Source organism: Taudactylus pleione, unplaced genomic scaffold (assembly GCF_031769625.1).
Source record: "Taudactylus pleione unplaced genomic scaffold, aTauple2 ptg000318l, whole genome shotgun sequence".
In the NCBI taxonomy this organism is placed as follows: domain Eukaryota; kingdom Metazoa; phylum Chordata; class Amphibia; order Anura; family Myobatrachidae; genus Taudactylus; species Taudactylus pleione.
In genome coordinates, this window is record NW_028284719.1 from 732,254 (window position 1) to 757,276 (window position 25,023).

At 43.7% G+C, this 25,023-nt stretch overlaps 1 protein-coding gene across 2 annotated transcripts in view; it reads left to right on the forward strand.

Moving 5' to 3' along the window:
• The first annotated feature begins 265 nt into the window (after positions 1–265).
• The window catches only part of LOC148509593 (uncharacterized), a 51,644-nt gene continuing 26,886 nt past the window's right edge, over positions 266–25,023 (forward strand). Inside the window, exons 1-4 of one of the 2 annotated variants that reach the window (XM_088442872.1) lie at positions 266–381; positions 11,422–11,594; positions 16,837–16,957; positions 18,632–18,745. In XM_088442872.1, coding sequence (XP_088298998.1) covers positions 11,571–11,594; positions 16,837–16,957; positions 18,632–18,745 — 259 coding nt within the window. In that variant the 5' untranslated portion in view covers positions 266–381; positions 11,422–11,570. The remainder of the gene's footprint in view (positions 382–11,421; positions 11,595–16,836; positions 16,958–18,631; positions 18,746–25,023) is intronic. The other variant, XM_088442873.1, reaches the window with a different exon arrangement.

Here is a 25,023-nt window from a genome sequence, read left to right on the forward strand (position 1 = left end):
CCCTGGGAGCCAGGGAAGCAGCTTACTCTCACACACCATACCCTCAAGGGGAAGAAGCTTAGAGGGGTCAGGGGCCAGTGTATTTGGGGCCGAGCACAGTTGGGACACAGATTTGGGCTCTGACATTTCACTCTCACTGTCTCACACAGAGGGGACTACATGTCAGCACTGCGCACGGTTACCAGCTGACGTTAGTGACGTGATCGCAACACACCCAACGGCCAGCGCTGGGCGCATCACCGAGCCCCCCGTTCAATCCCAATGGGCGGAGGGATCTCTTCCCTGGGATGTGGATCCGATGACTCCGGAGTAGGAGAAGGATGCAGATGGGAATGCTGCTGTGTGGCGGCTGCCAGTCCCGGGCTCGGTGATGTCAGTGCGGTGAGTAAAGAGTGGGGACCTGGGTCCCTCCCTCTCCGGGCTCGCCGGCCGCAGCCTGACCCTCTGCCCGGGGCAACACTCCTCCTTCCTGACTGGCCGGAGGTTCCCAAATCCCGGGCCCCGCCTACTCCCAGTCTGAGCTGCAGGGACCAGGCCTGGGCCACTGGGAGCAGCTGTGTGTGCCCCCAGGTCTCCTCTGTCAGGGTGCCATGCCTGCCCCCACCATCTCTGTGTGCCAGCACTGCTCACCTCCACCAACACTTGTGTTATGCATTTAACTCATATAGCTATATGTATGTGTGTGTGTGTATATAATATATATATATATATATACATATATATGTGTGTGTGTATATATACATATAGATAGACATGTTATAATTTATCTAACCCAAGTGTATGTGTATATACATATACTTTTTATCTAGTGTCTGTCTTATCTGTTTAATAATCTCTACATTTGACATTTGTAAGCATATCTATTATTATGCGATATCTATCTTTAATCTTTTTATTTCTCTTACTCTAATGTGTAATTTCTCTATATTCTCTCTCTGCCAATGAACTATATCCTCTATCTCGTTGACTGTATCCAATGTATATCTACCTGACTTATGTATTAAGCTGGGTACACCCTAAACGTACCCAGCGATATCGTCAGCGGCGGGACCGCCTGGAGCTATTCAATGCTGCGCGAAGTTAGGTCGGGGAAGGCTCGTTCTCGCACCTTAAACAGGGTGTTTAGACGTGAGAACGGGCATTCTCCGACTAAACTTCGCGGCGTGATGCTGTTTTCCCGGCGCTAAGGGCAGAAAACAGCATTGCGCCTGGACTTTTGTCGGATTTCTGCTCGTATCCCCGGAGGGATGCGAGAAGAAATCCTTAGTCTGGCTTAGCAGCGCGGTGTATTGAATAGCTTCGGGAGCTGATTCCCGGCCGCTATTCACTTCGCGTTGAATAGAATCGAGCCTTTAATGTTTATCCTTCACATTTATCTCATATGTGTGCGTTGCATAATGCCAGCCCCTTATATATCGGTCTACTTCATATGACCCATGTGTATGTAATGGCTAATAGCACTTTTATTATTGAACTACATATACTGCTTTATGTACTTTCATCCCTTACATTTGCCTGTCTTCACTTCTCTATTTCAGGTTACCCTTAGTGCTTGTCCCTCCGTCACACAACTGCCCTTTTTGTGTATTGGTGTATAAGAAAAATTTGACTAAATCTTTTTTTCTGCAGAAATTTTATTTATTACCAGTTATTTACATAGCGCACACATATTCCGCAGCACTTTACAGAGAATATTTGGCCATTCACATCAGTCCCTGCCCTAGTGGAGCTTGCAATCCATATTCCCTACCACATGTACACATACACACTAGGGTTAATTTTTGTTGGGTGCCAATTAACCTACCAGTATATTTTTGGAGTGTGGGAGGAAACCAGAGTACCCGAAGGAAACCCACGCAAGCACAGGGAGAATATACAAACTCCACACAGTTTGGGCTGTGGTGGGAATCGAACCCACGACCTCAGTGCTGTGAGGCAGAAATGAGATTGAATCTGGCCCATAGTGTATTATGGGAAATTTAGACTGTAAGCTCCTCTGGGGCAGTTACTGAATGATTACATGTTCTTTGACGGTGCTGCATAATATGACTGGCGCTATATAAATTAATGAAGATTATAGATACTAGCTCTGCTTTGCAATAAATTAACAAATTTGCACCTTTTCTCCCGTTATATCTATTTTGATTTCTGTGTATATAAGTGTTTATTTTATGATTTTAAAATAGTCCCAAAATTCTGAATCACATCCACATCACAATACTGTATACTTTTGGTGCATTAAGGAGTCATTCATCCAATGTAAAATGTCATGTCCCATCTGGAGATACTGGTCACATGCAATGTGTGCATCCTCCATACATACGACTGCTTAACTTTGTGCATTTTTTTTTGCACTCCCTATGGTAAAATGCTCGCCTGCATTGTCCGTGCATCACATGTAATTAAATTACCCCCTTTATGTTGCTTTGTGTTAAGCCGTATCCCATTCAAGTTGAATGAATGAAATTATCAATGTAAATAGCAAAAGACGACTGATATCGTCAGTGTAGCATTGGGGTATATTTAATCACCACTTGTCGATTATTTTGGCGCGGGATTTAAAAGGCCAGTAATACTAAGTAAAAAAAAATCAGGATTATTTAATATTCTTACCCTTTTATATACCGCAGCCCGGACCGTAGAAAAGTGACGGCTTCTTAGTAAATATACCCTTCGTGTTAAGTCATCCTTCCGTTTTCCTGCTGTTTTATTTCCCACACTCCAGGATATGTAGGGCATATTCAATTTGGAGTGATTGAAAACTTATCGCGCTCGTCCCCGCGTATCCCCCTATTCAATTTCAAATCGGCGAAAACGGGACCCGACGAAAACCGCGAAAAATCCTGTCGTTTTTGGGGAAATCAGCCTGACACCCCCCAAAAGATGCTCTGACATGGGGGTTAACCCGAATAGCCCTGGTAAAAGTAGTTGGTGTTTTTAAATGGTCTCAATAGGTGCTATTTAGCATCCTTGAGCAAGTGGTGAAGAATAGTATTTACCACAGTTTTTTTGGAAAAATAAGTTGTCCCATCAAATTTGGGGTACATGAAAATGGAAGCAAGCACATTTTAAAAATCGCTAAAGTCAAGCATTAAAAAGTGCCTAAAAATAAACACCTGCAATCAACAAAACACCTCCCCCATACTTGTAGACCCCTCCCCCCAAATGCTATTTTGTTAGTTTTTGAACTTGTACCCCCACTTTGAACTTTTTCGCCCACATTTTCAAAGTGATTTTTTGGGGTGTCCTTTGTTTTTTTTAAGAGTTGTTAATGCAGTTAGCGTCATGAGGAGTGTACAAAGGGTGCAGAGTGGTTTGCGCACCTCTGCACCCCAAAACCCCAATTCTACACTTTTTTCCGCCGGGTAATCATAGGCAAAACTTTTTTGCCTATTACATTGCATTGCGTTTTCGCATCGGCGAAAAGACGCTACAATTGAATACAGGGATAAGTGTGAAATGCGAAAATGACATCATCGGCAAAAAAGTTTCGCAGAGAACGGCTTTTCACTCCAAATTGAATATGGCCCCTAGTCTTCATTCTAGCACCCTGCACCTCTCGCAACCCATGCAGTTCCTCTTTCCTACCTGGAGTGTCGCTCTCTGCTCGGTTGCTTCTAGCACACACTGGTCTGTATATCAGAAGTTTGTGCATCAGCTGAGTGTGCTAGAAGCACCAGAGCAGAGAGCGACACCCCAGGTAGGAAAGAGGAACTGCAGGGGCTGTTAGAGGTGCAGGGGCTAGAATGAACACTAATACAATAAAGCATATAGCGGGAGAATGTTTTCTATCATTAAAGCATTTAAAAGTGAATTAAGACTACATAGGTGTAAACTAACCTATACATAGGAGCAGTTAGTCAGCAACAGAAATACTGTTACTTCAAACACGAATGGAAACCTGCAGCATCGCTGGTGACCTATCTTTATAATGTCCCATTATTGTGAACTATCCTGTTAATACCTATGACGCCAATAATGATGTGACTTTTATCATATGAGCATGTCATCAGGTTGCTTCACACTATGGACGGTATTCAATTGTTTCGCGCCCAACAGGAGCTATTCAATTGTTGCTCCTGTTGAGCGCGATCAGCTGCTGGCACACCATTTCAGCTCGCAGCACCAGGAGGGTGCGAGCTGAAATGGGCGAAAAGTTACCTATTTGGGCTCCCAACAGCACTTTTCGTACACTATGGGCACGATCAGCCTGAAAATGGGCATCAATTAAATAGTGCCCTACGATCTCCTGTCACTTTAGACAGGAGATCCGGACCATGAAAACAATTGGATACCGCCCTTTGATGTTTTGGTGTGGTTTAAAGCTGGGTACACACCTATACAATTGTCTTGCAGATCATAAGGTTCACAACCTCTTGGTGAGATATTGTAATGGTGTGAATGCACGCAAGAAAACCGGTCTCATCTGCTGGTCTGGTTTTATTGAAGTCCTAACATTTCTGAGATGAGATGGTACAAAGTCTAGCAAACCTGGACATGTGTACACCCTATAATGTTGGGCTATCATAGGTAACGGCAACTGATACTTCAGTATGACTTCAGTATGGTAGGGAGGGAACGTTCCACCTTTACAGATTTAATGACTTGGCTTGCACAGAGTTATTGACTTTTAAAATCAAAACCTGCTGTTCTGTGTAAAACATACACTGAAATGGCTAAAGGCATACAATAACGTTTATATTACTACAAACCTCAGCTTCAGTGAATGCACGGCACAGCAAGGTCCGCCCTCTCACGTTCATTGGTGTGACCAGGCTGTATCCCGCTCTCACTCACTTGTGTTAGACGTCTAACAGTAGAAATTGTATATATTTGTTATTACAAAATATTCTAGTGTCATATTAGCAAATGAATGTCTGCTCTTGGTGTATCACATACCGACCAGCATCCCAGCTCCGAGACCATATTAATGCACATAAACAAGAAAAAGGGCATTTTCAGTGCTTCTCACTAATGTAAAACATCTGTAGAAAAATAAAAGTATGGTGTATTAGTTCATATTTCAGTCAGAACATTTAAGTTTGCAGCCTACGTAGCAGGTTCTCATTATCTGCAATTTTTACACCATCTGCTTCAAATACTGGAATATACTGACCTCAGGAACAGACGCTTTCATCTTTTGTTGTATTGATTCTCACTATTAAAATCGCATTGTGAGGAGCTGATACCATTTATTGACATCTAGCGATTTGTACCAATAAATTATTAACATCTTTATCAGAACTGAAAGTGGAAGTATCTGCAGTAAATGTGGGCCTGATTCAGAAATGTCCGCTAACCCGATGGTTAGTGCAGATCTCCGATGTTTCCTGCTCTGCTCACACAGGATGGCGGGCAATGAACCCAAGACCACAGTCTCCCATATCCAAAATGTTTGGGACCAGGGGTATTTTGGATAGCGGAATATTCTGTATTTTGGAATATTTGCGTACTATAATGAGAGATCTTGGGAATGAGACCTAAATCTAAACACAGAATGCATTTATGTTTCATATACACCATATACACACAGCCTGCACGTAATTCTATACAATATTTTTAATAATTTTGTGCCTTAAACAAAGTTTGTGTACATTGAACCATCAAAAAGCAAAGGTGTCACTATCACAGTCATGCTAAAAAAATTCTGTATTTTGGAATATTTGGATATGGGATACTCAACCTGTACCACTTTAAAGTTGCATGGCTCTCCAGAGCAGGAGAGACCTGATACAAGGGCACATGTAGATTTGTTTAACCCATAAATTGAATTTTATACTACTCTGCATGCATACCAAAATTCTTAGGCATCTGTCCCTGTTGTAACTGGTACTCATTGGGCTCGATTCTATTGTACGCGATGTGAATAGCGCCGGGAGTAAGCTCCCGGAGTTATTCAATACACCGCACTGCTAACCCAGACTAAGCATTTCTTCTCGCATCCCTCCGGGGATTCGAGCAGAAATCCGACAAAAGTCCAGGCGCAATGCTGTTTTCTGCCCTTAGCGCCGGGAAAACAACATCACGCCGGGAAGTTAGGTCGGAGAATGTCCGTTCTCGCGCCTTAAACAGGGTGTTTAGTCGCAAGAACGGGCATTCTCCGATTAAACACTGCACAGAATTGAATAGCATCGGGAGCTATCTCCTGCGGCTATTTACATCGCGGTCAATTGAATCGAGCCCATTGTGACCATATGAAAGATGCGTACGCAACGGGTCTCGGGCTATAGGCAGACCGTAAGAAGGTAGACAATGTTTAGATAGACACCAGATGTTAGACACTCAATTAAGTCCACTGGGACAAAAGGTCGACACACTAAAGGTCGACAGGTACAAATTCTCAACAGCCAGAATGGTCAACACATGATTTTTTGTTGTTGTTTAGGGTTAGGCACTTACCCCGACGTTTAGGGGTTAGGCACTTACCCCGACAATTTGTTTTTTTAGGGTTAGGCTCTTACTGGAGGGTTAGGCACTAGAAGGGACGGTTAGGGTCAGGCACCAGGGGGGGAGGGTTAGGCACTTACTGGAGGGTTAGGGTCAGGCACCTACCCCGGAGGTTAGGGGGGGTTAGGTTCCAAGGGGAGGGTTAGGGTGAAGATTAGGGCTAAAAAACAAAAAAAAATCATGACCATTTTTTTATTGACCATTTGTACATGTCGACCTTCTGACGTGTTGACCTTTTGTCCCAGTCAACCTATTGACTGTCTAACATCTGGTGTCTATCTAAACACTGTCGACCTTTTTACTGTCTATCTGTTAATCCACACCTGTAGGCAACTGCTAGGAGGCGGATAATTCGCAGGTGCTCGACCCATAGTACAAAATGCAAGCACATAAGTGCGACTCTCGCCTGCATCTGATTGGCTGAGTGAGGTCTGGTTTCCTTCCACTGCTATTACTGTTATGTGGCTGCCGCAGTTTGTTCACATTATTACATTGATATTTGCAATTGGTCCACAGCAACAAAGCAGATTCCCTTTTGTTTTTTAAAGGGAATCGTGACTGATATATGGTACTTTCACTTTGTATTTGTGTCTAGTTTACACTTCCTTTCACATGGTGAAAGTGACTTTATTATTTATTGAAAACACTGTCCATATATGGATTATATTGTCTATGAATTGTAGTCTGTTACCTTTACTACTACCAAATAGAGAAGCCCCGTTCTCAGTTATAAAGAGCTGCTCTCCAATATAAATGCCCAATATGTACAGGAAACATGACATTTGGTGCCCACGCTCATCCTCTCTTTTGCATATCAGTATCTACATAACAAGTTGGAGCCATTAGTTTAAGTTTTTGGTCAAACTATCTAAAGGTGCCTACAACAAGACGACTCGCAAAAGATGCAATGTCGTCACCTATTTCCCTTGAACTCCCCTGACAACTCACCAGCACTCCTGGACAAACGATATCTTGCAAAAACTATACAATCGGAACAAACGATCTAACCAACGACCTGATTGGGGTTTAAAAAAAAAAAAAAAATAGGGGAACAAAGTGTTAAAGTAGCTTAACTGATTCAGGGGGGTCCCCATGTATGCGGCAGGTGTTTTGAAGAATGCGGGTAGTAGTAGTCTTCAAAAATGCACTTTAAGGACTTAAAAATATGCTTGCACCCATTTTCATGTACCCTAAATTTGATGCAACTAGTTAGTTTTTTTTTTTTTTGCAAAAAAAAAAAAGTGCTATGCTTTACCCCTTCTTCACAGGCGCATTTATGCACCTGCTGTGGCTATTTAAAAACCCTACTTACCTTCCGCAGGCCAAAATGGGGGTACCCATAATGATCCCCCATGTCAGGATATCACTAGGGGGTCCCTGGATGATTTCCTGAAAATTCCCTGATTTTTTTTTTCCATACTTACCTTTCCGCCGCGTTCCGATACCGCAGCTTCTGGAATTGAATACGGGGATAAGAGGACACGCACCCAATACTTTATCCCCAGCCAAACCTCCGATGTGGAGCGAAAAGTCTGGACTTTTCACTCCAAATTGAATACCCCCCTAAATATCTATAAAAACGCATGTTGGTTTTGTTATAAGGGTTTGAATATATCAAAAGTGCGCAAATTATGGCACTTGAGAGCATACAGAAACCTAATTTTCACAGGCCGGGATTAAAATATTTAAAATAAAAACATTTTGTTCAAAACATAACATGCTTTAATTTTATATACCGCACATTTAAAAACAATTTCCCCAAAAAATAAAAATAAAATCTAAAAATATGTTTTTATTACTCAAAGTTTTAAGATTGTCCAAATTTCTAGTTGGGATGTTTTATTTTTTGTATATAGTAACTTGAACATTTCTGATTTGTTATGTATTGCAGTCAAATATAACAATTTTTTTAAATAAAATGTTGTTTGATTTCATTTACTGTCCTCGAATGCAGAAAAATCTAAGGCTGTATTTTCTTATCATTTGATATTATAATTTGAGAATTTTATTCTTTGAAATTAAAAAAGAAAAATCCAATAAACTATTTCTATTTGAAAATTGTGTTCTTTGAAATTGAAAAATAATAAACTGCAAATTAATTGGCTTATAAACCATAATTTATTTATTTTTTTTATATGTAGAAGCAGGCAAATCCTGGTATTGGTAGGGAGTTGGTGGTAGATTTACTATCCATCGGTTTTTGAAAGCTGTCGATCGGTGGCTTTAACCGATAGATTTGAAACGTCAAACAAGCCTGGTTTAGCATTAATTACGTACTATTGCTGTTTGAAAACAATCAGCTGATCCCTGATTGGCCCGCCCAGTCCCACAGCAAGGAAAATCATCAATGGTTCTCTAGTATCGATGTAAAGCAACATTAATGGTTAACCCTTTGGTGGTTATCCCTAGCCTTGCATGCCTTGACAGTATAGTGATTTGCACAGGGAAGAAAATACCAAACTTTTAGATTCTAGCTATCAATTATCTCGTATAGTCTGGAACAGGTCTGGCCAACCATTGGCTCCCCAGCTGTTGTTAAAATACAAGTTCCAGCATGCTTTACCAGCTGATCGGTGGGAGGGTATGCTGGGACTTGTAGTATCACAACGCTGGAGAGCCTCAGTTTGGCCAGGCCTGGTCTAGAAAATGAAAAGAAAATGGCTGCTTGCTATGGGCAACATCTGTACTTTTCTCCTTTTCAGCTGAATGCTGTAGCTCAGACCTGTCAGTCATTTTCAGACAGGACTAACTCTGCTTGGCCTGTAGGGAACGTGAACTGTTTAAAAGTTAGCGCCCAGCAGAGAGAATAGGTCCTATGTCTTAGCAGGTGAAAGCGGTACACATTCTAATTAAAGGTAAGTGGAGAAAAGTTACAGGAGATGGTGTTGGATGACCTATCACATATGAGTGATTATAAAACATGCCTGGCAAAACAAACTCCCGCGTGCCATTTACATGAATGTAACAACTGTCCAGGTACTGAACACTTAAAGAAACAGATTGGAAGAGGAGTGTTAAGGGACCCCGATTCCCCATTCTGTGTATCAGCAGCCATCGATGATTGGTGATCTGTCGGCGGATCAGGGAAATTCAACATGTAAAAAATCTCTGACTCTCCGATTCCATCCATTTTAGGTTCAGGATCGGGCCAGAGAGATTTTTCAAGATGTTGAATATCCCCGATTTCCTGACCACGACGTTGGCAGAACCGGGACGGTCAGGCGATAGTACATCTGATTGCAGTGTATTACAGGGACCCAAATTAAATCTAATAGTTTTTATATCTGAGCACTTAATACAAAATACAGGAGCTGTACATCTGTTTCACAAGTTGATTTCATTCCTCAAGAACTATGTGATGCCAACATTGCAAGTGGTTCTCTACTTTTCTAATGGGTCAGCAGCACAATCCAAGAACAGGAAAAGCATTTCCAACCTGCCCACAGCAACCAATAAGATGTTTTATTACAAATGTTATTTTGCACCCGATCTCCTGTCTACAGTGCCGGGAGATTGGGCTGCGATATTCAGTTGTGTTTTGCATCCATGCCCTTTCGTGTAAATCGGCTAAACCTGCCTATAAAGTCTTGTTTAGGGGCACTAACCAACAGTTTGGGCGCCCAAAACCTGGACTTTTCAATAATTTCTGCTCGTCACTTCAGGAGTAATGCTCCATGGGTGCCCATTACTCACAAACCATTGAGTTCCCCCCCTAGAATCTGATCTGGTTGCTATGGTCGGCAGCCTCACTTGTCCAAATCACTAGATTGTCAATGCATGGAAGGCCATACTAGAGCCTTTAATCTTTCTGCTTTTTAATTTGTCAAAACCATTCACTCTTATGATTTATAATATCCAAATAATTTATCGGGTTTTTATTTTTATCTCAGTTTCAGAGAAAAGAACACTCTCAATTTATGTTGCAGCCCTTGCTGTTGATGTCGTCAAGTTATAAGACAGTTAATGAAACCTAGGGGGAAAATCAGAAAGAAGGAAGTATCAAGCCCCAAAAATGGAAAGCCCCTTATTGTCCGCTCTAATACCAGCACTGCAAAGCTGTGTGCTCCTAAGTGCACTCACCTTCCAGGTACAGAGCGTAACATCCAGACAAGGAGACAGCCATGATAACAACTAGGCAGAATTCTGAAAGAAAGGAGCAATATGAGCGCTCAGAACTTGGTGACTTTATAGTCGGCCGTGTATTCACATACAATATACGGGGACAGTCATGAAATCTGGCGCACAGAGAACAGTGCAACAAAAGGTGTTCCCAGTACAACTAAAATCAGTCAAAATGCATAAACAAACTCCATTTAAACTACAAACAGATGAAGCAGTTGAGCAAACAGTTTTATCTTTAAATTGCTTATTTATGTTCAGTAAGCAAACATCCTAGGAATAATCTACTCTACTCACATTGCAGTATTGCAGATGCTCCAACATGATTCTCACCTGCCAGGCTACAAAGTAGTCAGCTTCTATTTCCCCACTTACTTTCCTGCTGTAGTTACCTGCGCAGAGTTACTTTATTGATGAGATGTTTTTAGACATAAATTAGTTTATTCTGATTCGGATAGTTGCAAAAGGAAAAGAAGTGGGAAGTTCAAGAGCAAATGTACTCGGTATACGAGCCAATGGCAGGTGTTACAGTGCAACATTTTGTATATGCAAATGTACCAAAATAGAACAATGCCATGCTGTGATTGGTCAGAGAGACCTACACTACATTTTAGGAAGAAGTTTTATTTGACCTTCCCTAAAATGTAGTCACTGTTAAGGTTGCTTTGATCAATTGCATCATTGCATTAGTTTTATTATTCAACTAAACATGATAAATAACAGACAAAGATCAATATTTAGTATAAAAAAATCTGTGATTCCAGGAAATTATGACCTATAACTTTAGAACATTTGAATTTTTGGGTTTCGATCCAATAGTAAATTTAGTTATTTTTCTTCTTTTTTTTTTTGCAGTGACCGGAAAAGTCACGTTCTTCTTTCTTTCTGTGCTTCTGTAGGCTTCACTAAGAGTTGTCCGTTGCTGGACCTTGCGCCAATCTTCACGCAAGCTCACGGTTTTCCACCCACCTATTGGTTGATTAGAAGAAGGAAAGAGTACAGACATGGCCGGCCATGTATCGCCTACGGTAGGATGCCAATGGGATTTGTAATGTGCAGAACAAATGAAATAATGGTGTATATTTACTCTCCAGCTAAATGTCATGTTTAAGCTGTAAATCTAAAACAGCGATGATAATAAAAGCAGAAGATGGCGTATATTTTTTTAATTGTCATTCTCTAGTATTCACTGAAGGGTGAACAGCGGCAGGGCGCTGTCTGATGAAGGAAGGTGCACTTCTGCGTGCACGCTCCCGGAATAGGGGCTTAACCACTTTGGGAAGCCACGCCCCTTGTTCGGCACTCGAGGGGGCATGCCCAGCACTTAGGGAGATGCTGGGCTGCCCCCAAGCTCTCAATGTGAATAGATGCAGTGCGCATGCGTACGCCATCTAATTACCGCCTGTGATAGCTAAACTGCAACTTTTCTAACCTGCAGGTGGGAACGGCTGAGGGCAGGCTGTTTCAGTGGGGCGCCACCATAAGGGCAGGGCGCATTTTGAAATTGGGCAGGGTGCGCTGCTCCCTGCTGAGACACTCTACTAATGTTTGTTTGAAATTTCAGGCTAAAGGCACACATCCACTAGACCAGGGGTCAGGGAACTTTTTTACCTTTTACCCCATAATATATTTAGTTACGCCGACGTTACCCCTTGATTTGAAAGGAAGGAAATCATATAGTAGTGCCCCCATAAAATGCCCCTGTAGTAGTGCCCCAATATAATGCCCCTGTATTAGTGCCCCCATATAATGCCCCTGTAGTGCCGCTTGTACAAAAAAAAACACTTACCTTAATTCCCGCTCCTGCATCTGCCACCGTCCTGTCCGCTCAGCTGCTCCTCGAAACTATGGGGGAGACGTCATGACATCTCTATCGTAGTGCGCATGGAGAGAGGCGGAAGCTGGAGTTCAGAAGAGAACTCCAGCCTCCGGCTAACGCGGCGCTGCAGGGCGCCCGCTGGTAATATCTCAGCGGGCGTCCGGCTTAGAGCCTCCCTGCGGCACAGCCGGGCATGCATATGAATCATTCTATATTACAGAATGATTCATATGCATGCCCGGCTGTCCGTCCATTACCCCCAGGAATAAAATTTTTACCCCATGTGGGGTAATTTACCCCTGTTCCCCGACCACTGCACTAGACGGGATGCAATCGGGAAACCGGCTGCCTTAATACCGACAGCTGGCTTCCCGACTGTCATATCCCGGCGAGGGTGAAATGCCGGGCGTCTAGATGTAGACGCCTGTCATTTTCCCGACGCCAGGAGACAGGCGCCCTGCATCCCGATTGAAGGGATGCCGGGCGCCGCGAGCGGACAGCCGCGCGGGGTTTTAGGTTTAGGGTACCCGGGGGGGACTTAGGGTTAGGCACCCCCCTGGGAGGGTTAGGCACTTCCCTGGGGGACTTAGGTTTAGGCAGCAGGAAAGGGGGGGGGTTAGGTTAGTTTATCCTTACCTTATGGACGATTGGGATTTCCAGCACTGTCGGGCTTCCGCTGCCAGGAACTCTGCATCTGTCGGCCTGCCGCTGCCGGGAATCGAACCGCCGGCCATGCGCCCGGCGGTATTTCATACCGATTTCCACTAGACTACAGGCAAAAGACTGCACGATTACAACATTGTAATCGTACACTCATTTTTCTGTCTGTGATGTGCCTACACTGAACGAGCAGTCGCTCAGTGAGGGCACATCAGTCATCTGCAAACATGTTGAACCTGACGATATAGTTTGGTTGTACAACATATTTGTACGATGATAGATGTCTAAACATCCAGCGGGGAAGCGCATCGCTGGTCGTTTTAGACAGTTTTTAAACAATCTGCAAAGTATTTTCAAACGATACCGTTCTCGTTCAATCCCTTAATTTAATCTTCTAGTGGATGTGTGCATTTAAACATCGAAAATTGCTTAGTAAATTTATATCTAGGTATTTATTGTGTTTAATACATTTTTATATATATATGTGGCTGACTTTCTGATGTACTACATATGTGATATACGGTAGAATGGTGCCCTTTTTAATTTAACCACTGTAAAAATCACCCACATGTTCTCTACTGGCATCTTGTAAATCATGTTTTCAACAACCAACCGTCCTCATTTCTCTGTTTTTACACATGGTACTTATATCTCCCGGCGTCCCTCCATGTCTCTAAAGCAAAGGCTCATCCTCTTGGATATGGGGTGTATTGTGTAGTCTTATAACCACCTCAGTTTTCCAACTATGACTGTAGTTTTGGAAGACGATCTCACTGCATCTCTGTGACCCTGGGATTTGGGTTTGAAAAAATATCAATCCTGGGATTAAATTGTACATAGGTGTCCTTATTCACACACATAACCCCCCACCCCCCCCCTCTGCTTTCTTTCTCCCCCCTTCCCTTTCACTTACATTAGTCACACGGAGGTGGTCAGGAGGGGCTTCTCTTGTCGGCAGGTGCGTTGTCCGTTCCTCTTCCAGGCTAACCTGTAGCAGAAGAGCTGGGGTCCTGTGAGGCAGATGCTCTCAGTCACAGATTGGCTGGTAGCACGCTGCACAGTGATGATGTCATCGCGCATTGCGCTCCCAGCCTATCAATGACTGAGAGCAACTGAGCCATGCGACTCCATCTATTCTACGGGCAGCTGGGAGAGCGTGAGAGGACCAGATCATGTCACTGGAACTGAGAAGGTAAAAGTATTATCCCACTTTCCCCAGCTCAAACCACAGTGTGTTTTTGAATCCTGTAATAACCGGTTTAATGTATAATTCCGGGTATTTTTTGGATGGAAAAATGTCCAGGACCTGGGATTGGCTTCCCTTACTGTAATTAAAGTACTGTAATTTTGTGGGATGATACAACAGCCTATCCACAAGGCGTTTGTGACATGATAGGCCGCAGTCTCACAAAATGGCTGCTTCTGTTGGGCTTAACCAACAGTAATTCTGAAAAGGCGGCTTTATACTTATAAAAAGTGTTCTTTTTACTGTGTCTCTGCAGCTACGAGGAACTGTTTTTTTTTTTTTTTTTTTTTTTTATATGCGTGTAGTGAAATCAAGTGTCCTATAAAGAGAGCAGACCTATTGTAGCCGCTTTGCTTGTTTAGCATTTTTTTTTAACCGATTTAGGGCCGTATTCAATTTGAGGCGAAAAGTCAGTTTTCGCGTGTTTTTGGCAGAAACTTTTCGCCGATGACGTCATTTTCGCCTGTTTTGGTTTTACCCCGTATTCAATTTGAAAGATTTCCGCCTAGGTGGAAAGTCAATGCAATGTAATAGGCGAAAAAGTTTTGCCTATGAATAGCAGGCAGCAAAAAGTGCAGAATTGGGGTTTTGGGGTGCAACATTGCGGGAACCCCCGTGCAGCCTTCAGACACTCCCCCAAAGGTAAACTGCGTCAAAAAAAAAAAAAACACTTATGAACACCCCAAAAAATCACTTTCATTTTGGGGGCGAAAAAAATAAAATGTTGGGGGACAAAGTTAAAAACTAGCGAAGTTGACTATGGGAGGGTCCCCAAGTATTCCCCAGGTGTTTTTTGCAGGTGCTTTAGTGTTCCCTCTAGCTCCGGCGGCAGGCAGGGCGCTGGAGCTACAGAGGGCAATCGTGTGCGCGTGCCCGAAAAGGGGGCGTGGTTATGAAAAGGGGGCGTGTCTATAAGACGCGTCCCCTTTTCGTCATACTTGGGGGCGTGCCCGGCGCTTACGGACATGCCGGGCAGCCCCCAAGCGCTGCAGAAAGGGAGAATAGATGCCGGGCGCATGCGCCCGGCGTCTATTCTCTGGCGGTGACCGGGTCACCGCATGTTTGTCCATCCGCGGGACACTGCGTCCCGCAGGTGAGAACGGCTCCCGCAGGCTGTTAGGGCAGGGTGCTTTTTGCCCTCCAGAAGGAGGGCAGGGCGCCGTGCCCCGCTAAAACAGCCTAGAGGGAACGCTATGCTTGCGGCAGGTGGATTTTTCCCCCTTTTTTTTTTTTTTCAACTTCACTCTAGCAAATATGCTGACCCCCATTTTCAAGTACCCCAAATTTGCTGGGATAACTTATTTTCATCAAAAAAACCTCCTAAATACTATTCTGCACCACTTATTAAAAAACACTATTTAGCGACTATTAAGCCCGTTTAAAAACCCCAAATACCTTCAGCAAGCCAAATTGGGGGTAACCATAGCTAACCCCCATGTCAGAGCATCATTTGGGGGGTGTCAGGCTGATTTCCTCAAAATTGACAGGACTTTCCGCCTGTCGCTGGGCCCCGTTTTCGCCTACTTTCAAATTGAATACGGGGTAAAGCAGGGACGGCCGCGATACTTGCCCGCCTACAAAACACTCGATGTAGGTGGAAAGTCCGGGCCGCGAAAAAGTATCGCGGCTCGGCATTGAATACAGCTCTTAATCTATCAGAAATGTTGCCATATTAATGGTGTTTTACAATTCGGGGGCCATACTACATGCTGCACCTTGTAATTTGGCAGAGAAGTGTAAAAACAAATTGTCAAAATTGATTTTGTTAATAACCACAACGAGATGACACACACCTGTCACACACTAAACATAAGTGACAGTTGGGTTCCCCTAATCCTTTAATTACGGTTAAAGACGTTCAAACTGCGTCTCATTAGTCCCCGAGCCAAAACATGCAAACGTAATGGATATAAATCCGTGAGACATAATAGAATATATATATATCCATCTTTCTAAGTGTAAATCGCAGGAAGGAAACGTTAAAGCTGGCCATCCACTATACAATTATCTGTCAGATATCTGTCCAATCTGGCTGGTTGGAATGAAAACCTGGTAATGTATGGGAGCCAATGACAATCGTCCATTTGCTCACAAACACTGGAAAACAGACAAAAATGGTTGTTCAAACAAATTGGATAAAACACACAAATGTAACAAATTTGAACACATTTTTTTGTCCTTTTTTCAGTGTTTAAAACCATATGATCGACTGTCATTTGCTCCCATACATTACCTGGTTTTCATTCCAACCAGCCAGATTGGACAGATATCTGACAGATAAATGTATAGTGGATGGCCAGCTTTAGTTTGTTGGGTCGATTCAATTAGAAGGGCAACTATAAGCTGCACTTACGGTACCGCCGGACTCACTGATTTTTGTCGGCAAAATCAGGCCACGAGGGACGCAGTGCCCGTGGCAGAATTTCTATGCTATCACAATGGCAACTCTCCCCAATGCGTCGAATAGAATTGACCCCATGAAGTGCAACCACTGTGCAGTAGAGCGCACTGATGGCTTACGTTGTGTCTCTGCTCTGTGTTCTAGGTGATATTCAGAGATGTTGCAGTTTATTTTTCGGATAAAGAGTGGAATCTCCTTGAAGGGTGGCAGAAAGACTTGTACACTGGCGTTATTAAAGAAATTCACGGGATCTTAATTTCACTAGGTAATTTTACTTCATTTATTTGCAAAGTAATAGAAAATATGCTATAAAATATGTATTCTATTAGTATTTGTGTTCTTTGTTATAACTAATGGGGGGGAATTAATTTGCCGACATCGACGCGATATGCTGCTCCGGAATGGCACATTGCGCCTGCAGGCCACGCAAGTTTTCTATCGCACCCCCGTCGATGGGAAGAGAAGTTAAAATATGTATTACCTAATCGAGTGCTACAAAAGGTTGTACTTTTCAAATAGCAGCTGCTAGAGGTAGGAGACTAGTCCTTCTCCAGTAACACAATAATAAAGTATAATTAATTACAGCGCTATGAGGACAAATCAAAGCTAATACTTCATGTAAAATTTAAAGTGCGTCCTTACTGCATGAAAAAGACACACATTCATAAATAAAAGATATACTGATCACATGGCAGACCACAATGACCCCCAAATATGTTCTGTAGTTGGACCAATTTCTGTATTTCTGTGGGTGTGTAGATGTTAATTTATCAAAGTTCATTCCTGGATATATCTCAATATATTTGGCAGCTGCCATAACTTTTAGGGAGAGCTGTCCAGTTATTATGGTATATTGCCAGACCATGTCGGTGAATCCGGGGGGTTCTTTAGCAGGTACCAGTCCATACAGAGTAGTTGTCCCCTCCGGTATATGGTGTAAAGTGCTGGTGCTCCCAGAGGTAGTTATAGATGGTTATTCCAGGTGAATTATAAGTCCATAAAAATTCCACAACAGGTCCATTGCCGGCTGGGGTCAGAATATTGCGGTCAAATAGGCCCAGTTAACCTGTTTCTCTGATATAACCTGCAGCTTTATCAAAGGCACCCCCATAGATGATGACCACACTTCCATAAATGGCAGATAAGTGCTCTGCTGGGCATCTTCCTGCAGAATTGAATTTTCCCCCTTTAGACATAAACTATATAATTTATCTTACAGAATCCATTCCTGACGGAGTCTCATTTTATAAATACATTAGCGCAGGCTGGTAGCTTTTGTAAGAGGCTGAAACATCCAGTGCAGTTCCTCAAATAGTATGGTGCACTGACTTCATACGTACAATACTAGCTCAGTATTTATATCTCAGAAGGCTAGCCTTTTATATTTAATAGCTGGTGGGTGAGAGCCGTTATCACTGTATTCATCTCGTATAGGCACAGCCTGAATATAATGTAGCTAATCCTTTAACTGTGTGATGGGTGGATGACATAATGACAGGCGACTTAAGGTGGGTACACACCTGACAGATATACCTGCAGATCGAGTGATCTGCAGATGATGGTCGATCATACACACTGCACGGCCATCATCTGCTTGTGCCCTCGGGTCCCAGGGGCCGGACCCGGTGGGCGGGTCGGGGGTGTATCCCGCCCCCCCTCCTCGCGGCTGCCGCTGTGTGTGTACGGGCAGTCTGCAGACAAATCTGTCAATCGGTGTGCAGCACAGCCAATGCGATATGTCGGTGAATGCCGACGTTCACCGACATATCACGGGTACACACTGCCCGACGGGCAGCAAATACATTGGCCGATCAAATGATCGGCCCATGTATCTGTCAGTGTGTACCCAGCTTTAGTTTATCAGTGGCTACGCTTTAATGATCTAACATTAGTCTTCAACTTCAATCAATTTACTTTGCATTTATTCTCTGCCTGACAGGCTTTGTAATCCTTAACCCCAACAACTTCCTGAGGATACAGCCAGAAGATGAGCCTTGTCGGAAGAGCCACCCAGTGGCCGGAAGCAATGAAAACTTGAATATTGTTGGTTCAGGTGAGCTGTGGGATATTGTTGGTTCTGGTGAGCTGTGGGATATTGTTGGTTCTGGTGAGCTGTGGGATATTGTTGGTTCTGGTGAGCTGTGGGATATTGTTGGTTCTGGTGAGCTGTGGGATATTGTTGGTTCTGGTGAGCTGTGGGATATTGTTGGTTCAGGTGAGCTGTGGGATATTGTTGGTTCTGGTGAGCTGTGGGATATTGTTGGTTCTGGTGAGCTGTGGGATATTGTTGGTTCTGGTGAGCTGTGGGATATTGTTGGTTCTGGTGAGCTGTGGGATATTGTTGGTTCTGGTGAGCTGTGGGATATTGTTGGTTCAGGTGAGCTGTGGGATATTGTTGGTTCTGGTGAGCTGTGGGATATTGTTGGTTCTGGTGAGCTGTGGGATATTGTTGGTTCTGGTGAGCTGTGGGATATTGTTGGTTCTGGTGAGCTGTGGGATATTGTTGGTTCTGGTGAGCTGTGGGATATTGTTGGTTCTGGTGAGCTGTGGGATATTGTTGGTTCTGGTGAGCTGTGGGATATTGTTGGTTCTGGTGAGCTGTGGGATATTGTTGGTTCTGGTGAGCTGTGGGATATTGTTGGTTCTGGTGAGCTGTGGGATATTGTTGGTTCTGGTGAGCTGTGGGATATTGTTGGTTCAGGTGAGCTGTGGGATATTGTTGGTTCTGGTGAGCTGTGGGATATTGTTGGTTCTGGTGAGCTGTGGGATATTGTTGGTTCTGGTGAGCTGTGGGATATTGTTGGTTCTGGTGAGCTGTGGGATATTGTTGGTTCTGGTGAGCTGTGGGATATTGTTGGTTCAGGTGAGCTGTGGGATATTGTTGGTTCTGGTGAGCTGTGGGATATTGTTGGTTCTGGTGAGCTGTGGGATATTGTTGGTTCTGGTGAGCTGTGGGATATTGTTGGTTCTGGTGAGCTGTGGGATATTGTTGGTTCAGGTGAGCTGTGGGATATTGTTGGTTCTGGTGAGCTGTGGGATATTGTTGGTTCTGGTGAGCTGTGGGATATTGTTGGTTCTGGTGAGCTGTGGGATATTGTTGGTTCTGGTGAGCTGTGGGATATTGTTGGTTCTGGTGAGCTGTGGGATATTGTTGGTTCTGGTGAGCTGTGGGATATTGTTGGTTCTGGTGAGCTGTGGGATATTGTTGGTTCTGGTGAGCTGTGGGATATTGTTGGTTCTGGTGAGCTGTGGGATATTGTTGGTTCTGGTGAGCTGTGGGATATTGTTGGTTCTGGTGAGCTGTGGGATATTGTTGGTTCTGGTGAGCTGTGGGATATTGTTGGTTCTGGTGAGCTGTGGGATATTGTTGGTTCAGGTGAGCTGTGGGATATTGTTGGTTCTGGTGAGCTGTGGGATATTGTTGGTTCTGGTGAGCTGTGGGATATTGTTGGTTCTGGTGAGCTGTGGGATATTGTTGGTTCTGGTGAGCTGTGGGATATTGTTGGTTCTGGTGAGCTGTGGGATATTGTTGGTTCTGGTGAGCTGTGGGATATTGTTGGTTCTGGTGAGCTGTGGGATATTGTTGGTTCTGGTGAGCTGTGGGATATTGTTGGTTCTGGTGAGCTGTGGGATATTGTTGGTTCTGGTGAGCTGTGGGATATTGTTGGTTCTGGTGAGCTGTGGGATATTGTTGGTTCTGGTGAGCTGTGGGATATTGTTGGTTCTGGTGAGCTGTGGGATATTGTTGGTTCAGGTGAGCTGTGGGATATTGTTGGTTCTGGTGAGCTGTGGGATATTGTTGGTTCTGGTGAGCTGTGGGATATTGTTGGTTCTGGTGAGCTGTGGGATATTGTTGGTTCTGGTGAGCTGTGGGATATTGTTGGTTCTGGTGAGCTGTGGGATATTGTTGGTTCTGGTGAGCTGTGGGATATTGTTGGTTCTGGTGAGCTGTGGGATATTGTTGGTTCTGGTGAGCTGTGGGATATTGTTGGTTCTGGTGAGCTGTGGGATATTGTTGGTTCTGGTGAGCTGTGGGATATTGTTGGTTCAGGTGAGCTGTGGGATATTGTTGGTTCTGGTGAGCTGTGGGATATTGTTGGTTCTGGTGAGCTGTGGGATATTGTTGGTTCTGGTGAGCTGTGGGATATTGTTGGTTCTGGTGAGCTGTGGGATATTGTTGGTTCTGGTGAGCTGTGGGATATTGTTGGTTCAGGTGAGCTGTGGGATATTGTTGGTTCTGGTGAGCTGTGGGATATTGTTGGTTCTGGTGAGCTGTGGGATATTGTTGGTTCTGGTGAGCTGTGGGATATTGTTGGTTCTGGTGAGCTGTGGGATATTGTTGGTTCAGGTGAGCTGTGGGATATTGTTGGTTCTGGTGAGCTGTGGGATATTGTTGGTTCTGGTGAGCTGTGGGATATTGTTGGTTCTGGTGAGCTGTGGGATATTGTTGGTTCTGGTGAGCTGTGGGATATTGTTGGTTCTGGTGAGCTGTGGGATATTGTTGGTTCAGGTGAGCTGTGGGATATTGGTTCAGGTGAGCTGTGGGATATTGTTGGTTCTGGTGAGCTGTGGGATATTGTTGGTTCTGGTGAGCTGTGGGATATTGTTGGTTCTGGTGAGCTGTGGGATATTGTTGGTTCTGGTGAGCTGTGGGATATTGTTGGTTCTGGTGAGCTGTGGGATATTGTTGGTTCAGGTGAGCTGTGGGATATTGTTGGTTCAGGTGAGCTGTGGGATATTGTTGGTTCTGGTGAGCTGTGGGATATTGTTGGTTCTGGTGAGCTGTGGGATATTGTTGGTTCTGGTGAGCTGTGGGATATTGTTGGTTCTGGTGAGCTGTGGGATATTGTTGGTTCTGGTGAGCTGTGGGATATTGTTGGTTCTGGTGAGCTGTGGGATATTGTTGGTTCTGGTGAGCTGTGGGATATTGTTGGTTCTGGTGAGCTGTGGGATATTGTTGGTTCTGGTGAGCTGTGGGATATTGTTGGTTCAGGTGAGCTGTGGGATATTGTTGGTTCAGGTGAGCTGTGGGATATTGTTGGTTCTGGTGAGCTGTGGGATATTGTTGGTTCTGGTGAGCTGTGGGATATTGTTGGTTCTGGTGAGCTGTGGGATATTGTTGGTTCTGGTGAGCTGTGGGATATTGTTGGTTCTGGTGAGCTGTGGGATATTGTTGGTTCTGGTGAGCTGTGGGATATTGTTGGTTCTGGTGAGCTGTGGGATATTGTTGGTTCTGGTGAGCTGTGGGATATTGTTGGTTCTGGTGAGCTGTGGGATATTGTTGGTTCAGGTGAGCTGTGGGATATTGTTGGTTCAGGTGAGCTGTGGGATATTGTTGGTTCAGGTGAGCTGTGGGATATTGTTGGTTCTGGTGAGCTGTGGGATATTGTTGGTTCTGGTGAGCTGTGGGATATTGTTGGTTCTGGTGAGCTGTGGGATATTGTTGGTTCAGGTGAGCTGTGGGATATTGTTGGTTCAGGTGAGCTGTGGGATATTGTTGGTTCTGGTGAGCTGTGGGATATTGTTGGTTCTGGTGAGCTGTGGGATATTGTTGGTTCTGGTGAGCTGTGGGATATTGTTGGTTCTGGTGAGCTGTGGGATATTGTTGGTTCTGGTGAGCTGTGGGATATTGTTGGTTCTGGTGAGCTGTGGGATATTGTTGGTTCTGGTGAGCTGTGGGAAGGGGTTTGTGCTTTTTATTTACTTTTATATTTGGGGTGGAGCAGAATCTTCTTTTTTTTTTTTAATAAGGGCAGTAAACAGTCTAATGTACTAATAAATAACACACTCCTAATCCTCGAGTGCTTCTGTTATTACATATGTGTGCTATCATTACTGTTTTATTAGGCTCAGTGCTTTGAAAAGGATTATTCTATGAAATATGGCCTGGGCTGAGCTTCAGCTTGTGTTAGAGAGATATATATAAATATACAGGTTGAGTCTCCCATATCCAAATATTCCGAAATACGGACGAATTTTGGCATGGCTGAGATAATAAAACCTTTGATTTTTGATGGTTCAATGTACACAAACTTTGTCTAAGGCACAAATTAGTAAAAAGATGGTATAAAATGACCTGCAGGCTGTGTGTATAGGGTGTATATAATACAGAAATGTATTTCATGTCTGTAGACAAACTTTGTTTGAGCCACAAAATTTTGGAAAATATTGTATAAAATGACCTGCAGGCTGTGTGTATAAGGTGTATATAACACATAAATGCATTCTGTGTGTATATTGGGGTCCCATTCCTAAGATATTTCATTATGATATTCAATTATTCCAAAATACGGAATATTCCGTTATCCAAAATACCCCTGGTCCCAAGCATTTTGGATATGGGAGACTCAACCTGTATGTATGTGTGTATATGTATATATATATATCTAACTAACACAGTCACACCTGATTGCAATTGCTACATAAATGAAATTCTTCATTAGGAATGTTCATTTTAAGGGCGGTTTTGTATGGAATCAGATTTTTAGTTTTTGTTGGTTGCATTGCAGGCGGTTGAACGCTACAGGCAAATAAAAATTTTTTCATATGAGATGTTGTCACCCATCATGATGGTCTGATCCTTCGTCCAATCTGCATACGTGCTAACAGACCATGGAGCAAATGTAATGGATTGCGAGTTGCGGCAAGTGCCGAGATGTAGGCAATTTAGCCACGAGAAGACCAACCTGTTTTTTTTTTCCTCTGCAAAAATTAGATTGGCGCTTTAAATTTTCCCATGTGTGCTATTGTGATATTGCTCATTCTGGTATGGTTAGTGCAGTAACAGCGGATGAATACACAATGTGATGTCAGTCATCATCTCACTGAGTGCACTTTTCACCAGTATTGATGGACAACTTCTGGCTCAGATCAGGTGTTAGTAAGGATCAGAGATAGTTTTGGGCCTCTCTACGCTGTAATTTGCAGCCACTTTGCACTAAAGCAAACTAACTGACAGAATCGCAGGTGTCTGGGAACCTTTACAGCAGCCAGTGGTAGTTCCTATAGCAGAAAGGTGATTCATTTATCTCTTAATGCTTTCATTAGACAAGTGCAAAGGGGAAATAAAATAGGCGTATGCTTTGCTCAGAAGTACATTGTGTATGTGCTTATTGCAAACTGCACTTGAACAGGAAGAAAAAATCAGCCAGAGGGAACATTGGGTCAGATGTATGAAGAAGCTCTGGAAAGTGATAAAAGAGCAGAGTGATAAATGACCAGCCACTCAGCTCCCAACTGTCATGTTACAGGCTGTGTTTGAAAAATGACAGTTGGGAGCTGATTGGCTGGTGGTTTATCACTCTGCACTTTATCACTTCCCAAAGCTTCATACAACTGCCCCATTGTTCCGTATCGGATGCCCATAGGGCATGCTAAGCTGCACTGCGGACCTGGGAACATGGGCTTAATGTTCCTTGACTATGGCTGCTCACTGAGTAGAGCAACACTCGGTAATGTAAACAGCTCTCATACAGTATTAACTATCTTTACTCCCACAACTAGCGATTAATAGACTTATTCCTATGTGACTGTGACTGAAACGTCACACAGTACTGTTTCCACATACATCCAATTGGGGGACCTGAATTATAGGGGTGCAAGCAAGATCTCGGGCACTATTGGAAACTCTCACACAAAGTTTACTATTGTGGTCTGTACTGGCAAGCATGTATTTGCACACTATAGTTAGTGCAGAGGTTTTGGTGCAGGGTAATGAGTCAGATGTGAGCCTGTATGCTGATACAACTCCTCACTAGGCTATGCTACAGTGATCATTTATTTTACAGCTGTATGCGTAGATAGTGCTGGGCTTTTCTCTCTCCTATTAAAGCCTGTATAAATCTTCCCAACACTGAGGCCCACAGCTGATGCTCACCCTCTGTCTCCTACCTGGGAAGTTGTGGTTGTCCTATACACAAAATGTAAGAATGAGACCGTCTGCCATGGGTTTCGCAGGTGATCTAGCGACACCCTGGGCTAAACGTTTAGCCCAGTATATCGCAACGCTTACTCTGCTTTAAGCTCTCACGCAAATTGCAGTCATTTTATCCTTTTCCAGAGCAAGATAGGGACAAATGCGAGCCTCTAATAACCCCCTCATCTACTAGCAACTGGCATCCATCCCTGAATTTACACTGTACCAACCTCTGACGGAGTGCCCCATTTATAAACTAACCTAAATACCAGCGGCATATTTCATTTAGTATCGCAGTGATACAAACAAATAGGTCACTTGTATTCATCGTTACCTACCTTGCCGGCGGGTCCAGCCATGCCCTCCTTGATGACAGGGTGCTCCACTCATCTGCTGGCAGCCTGTCACTGCCAGTG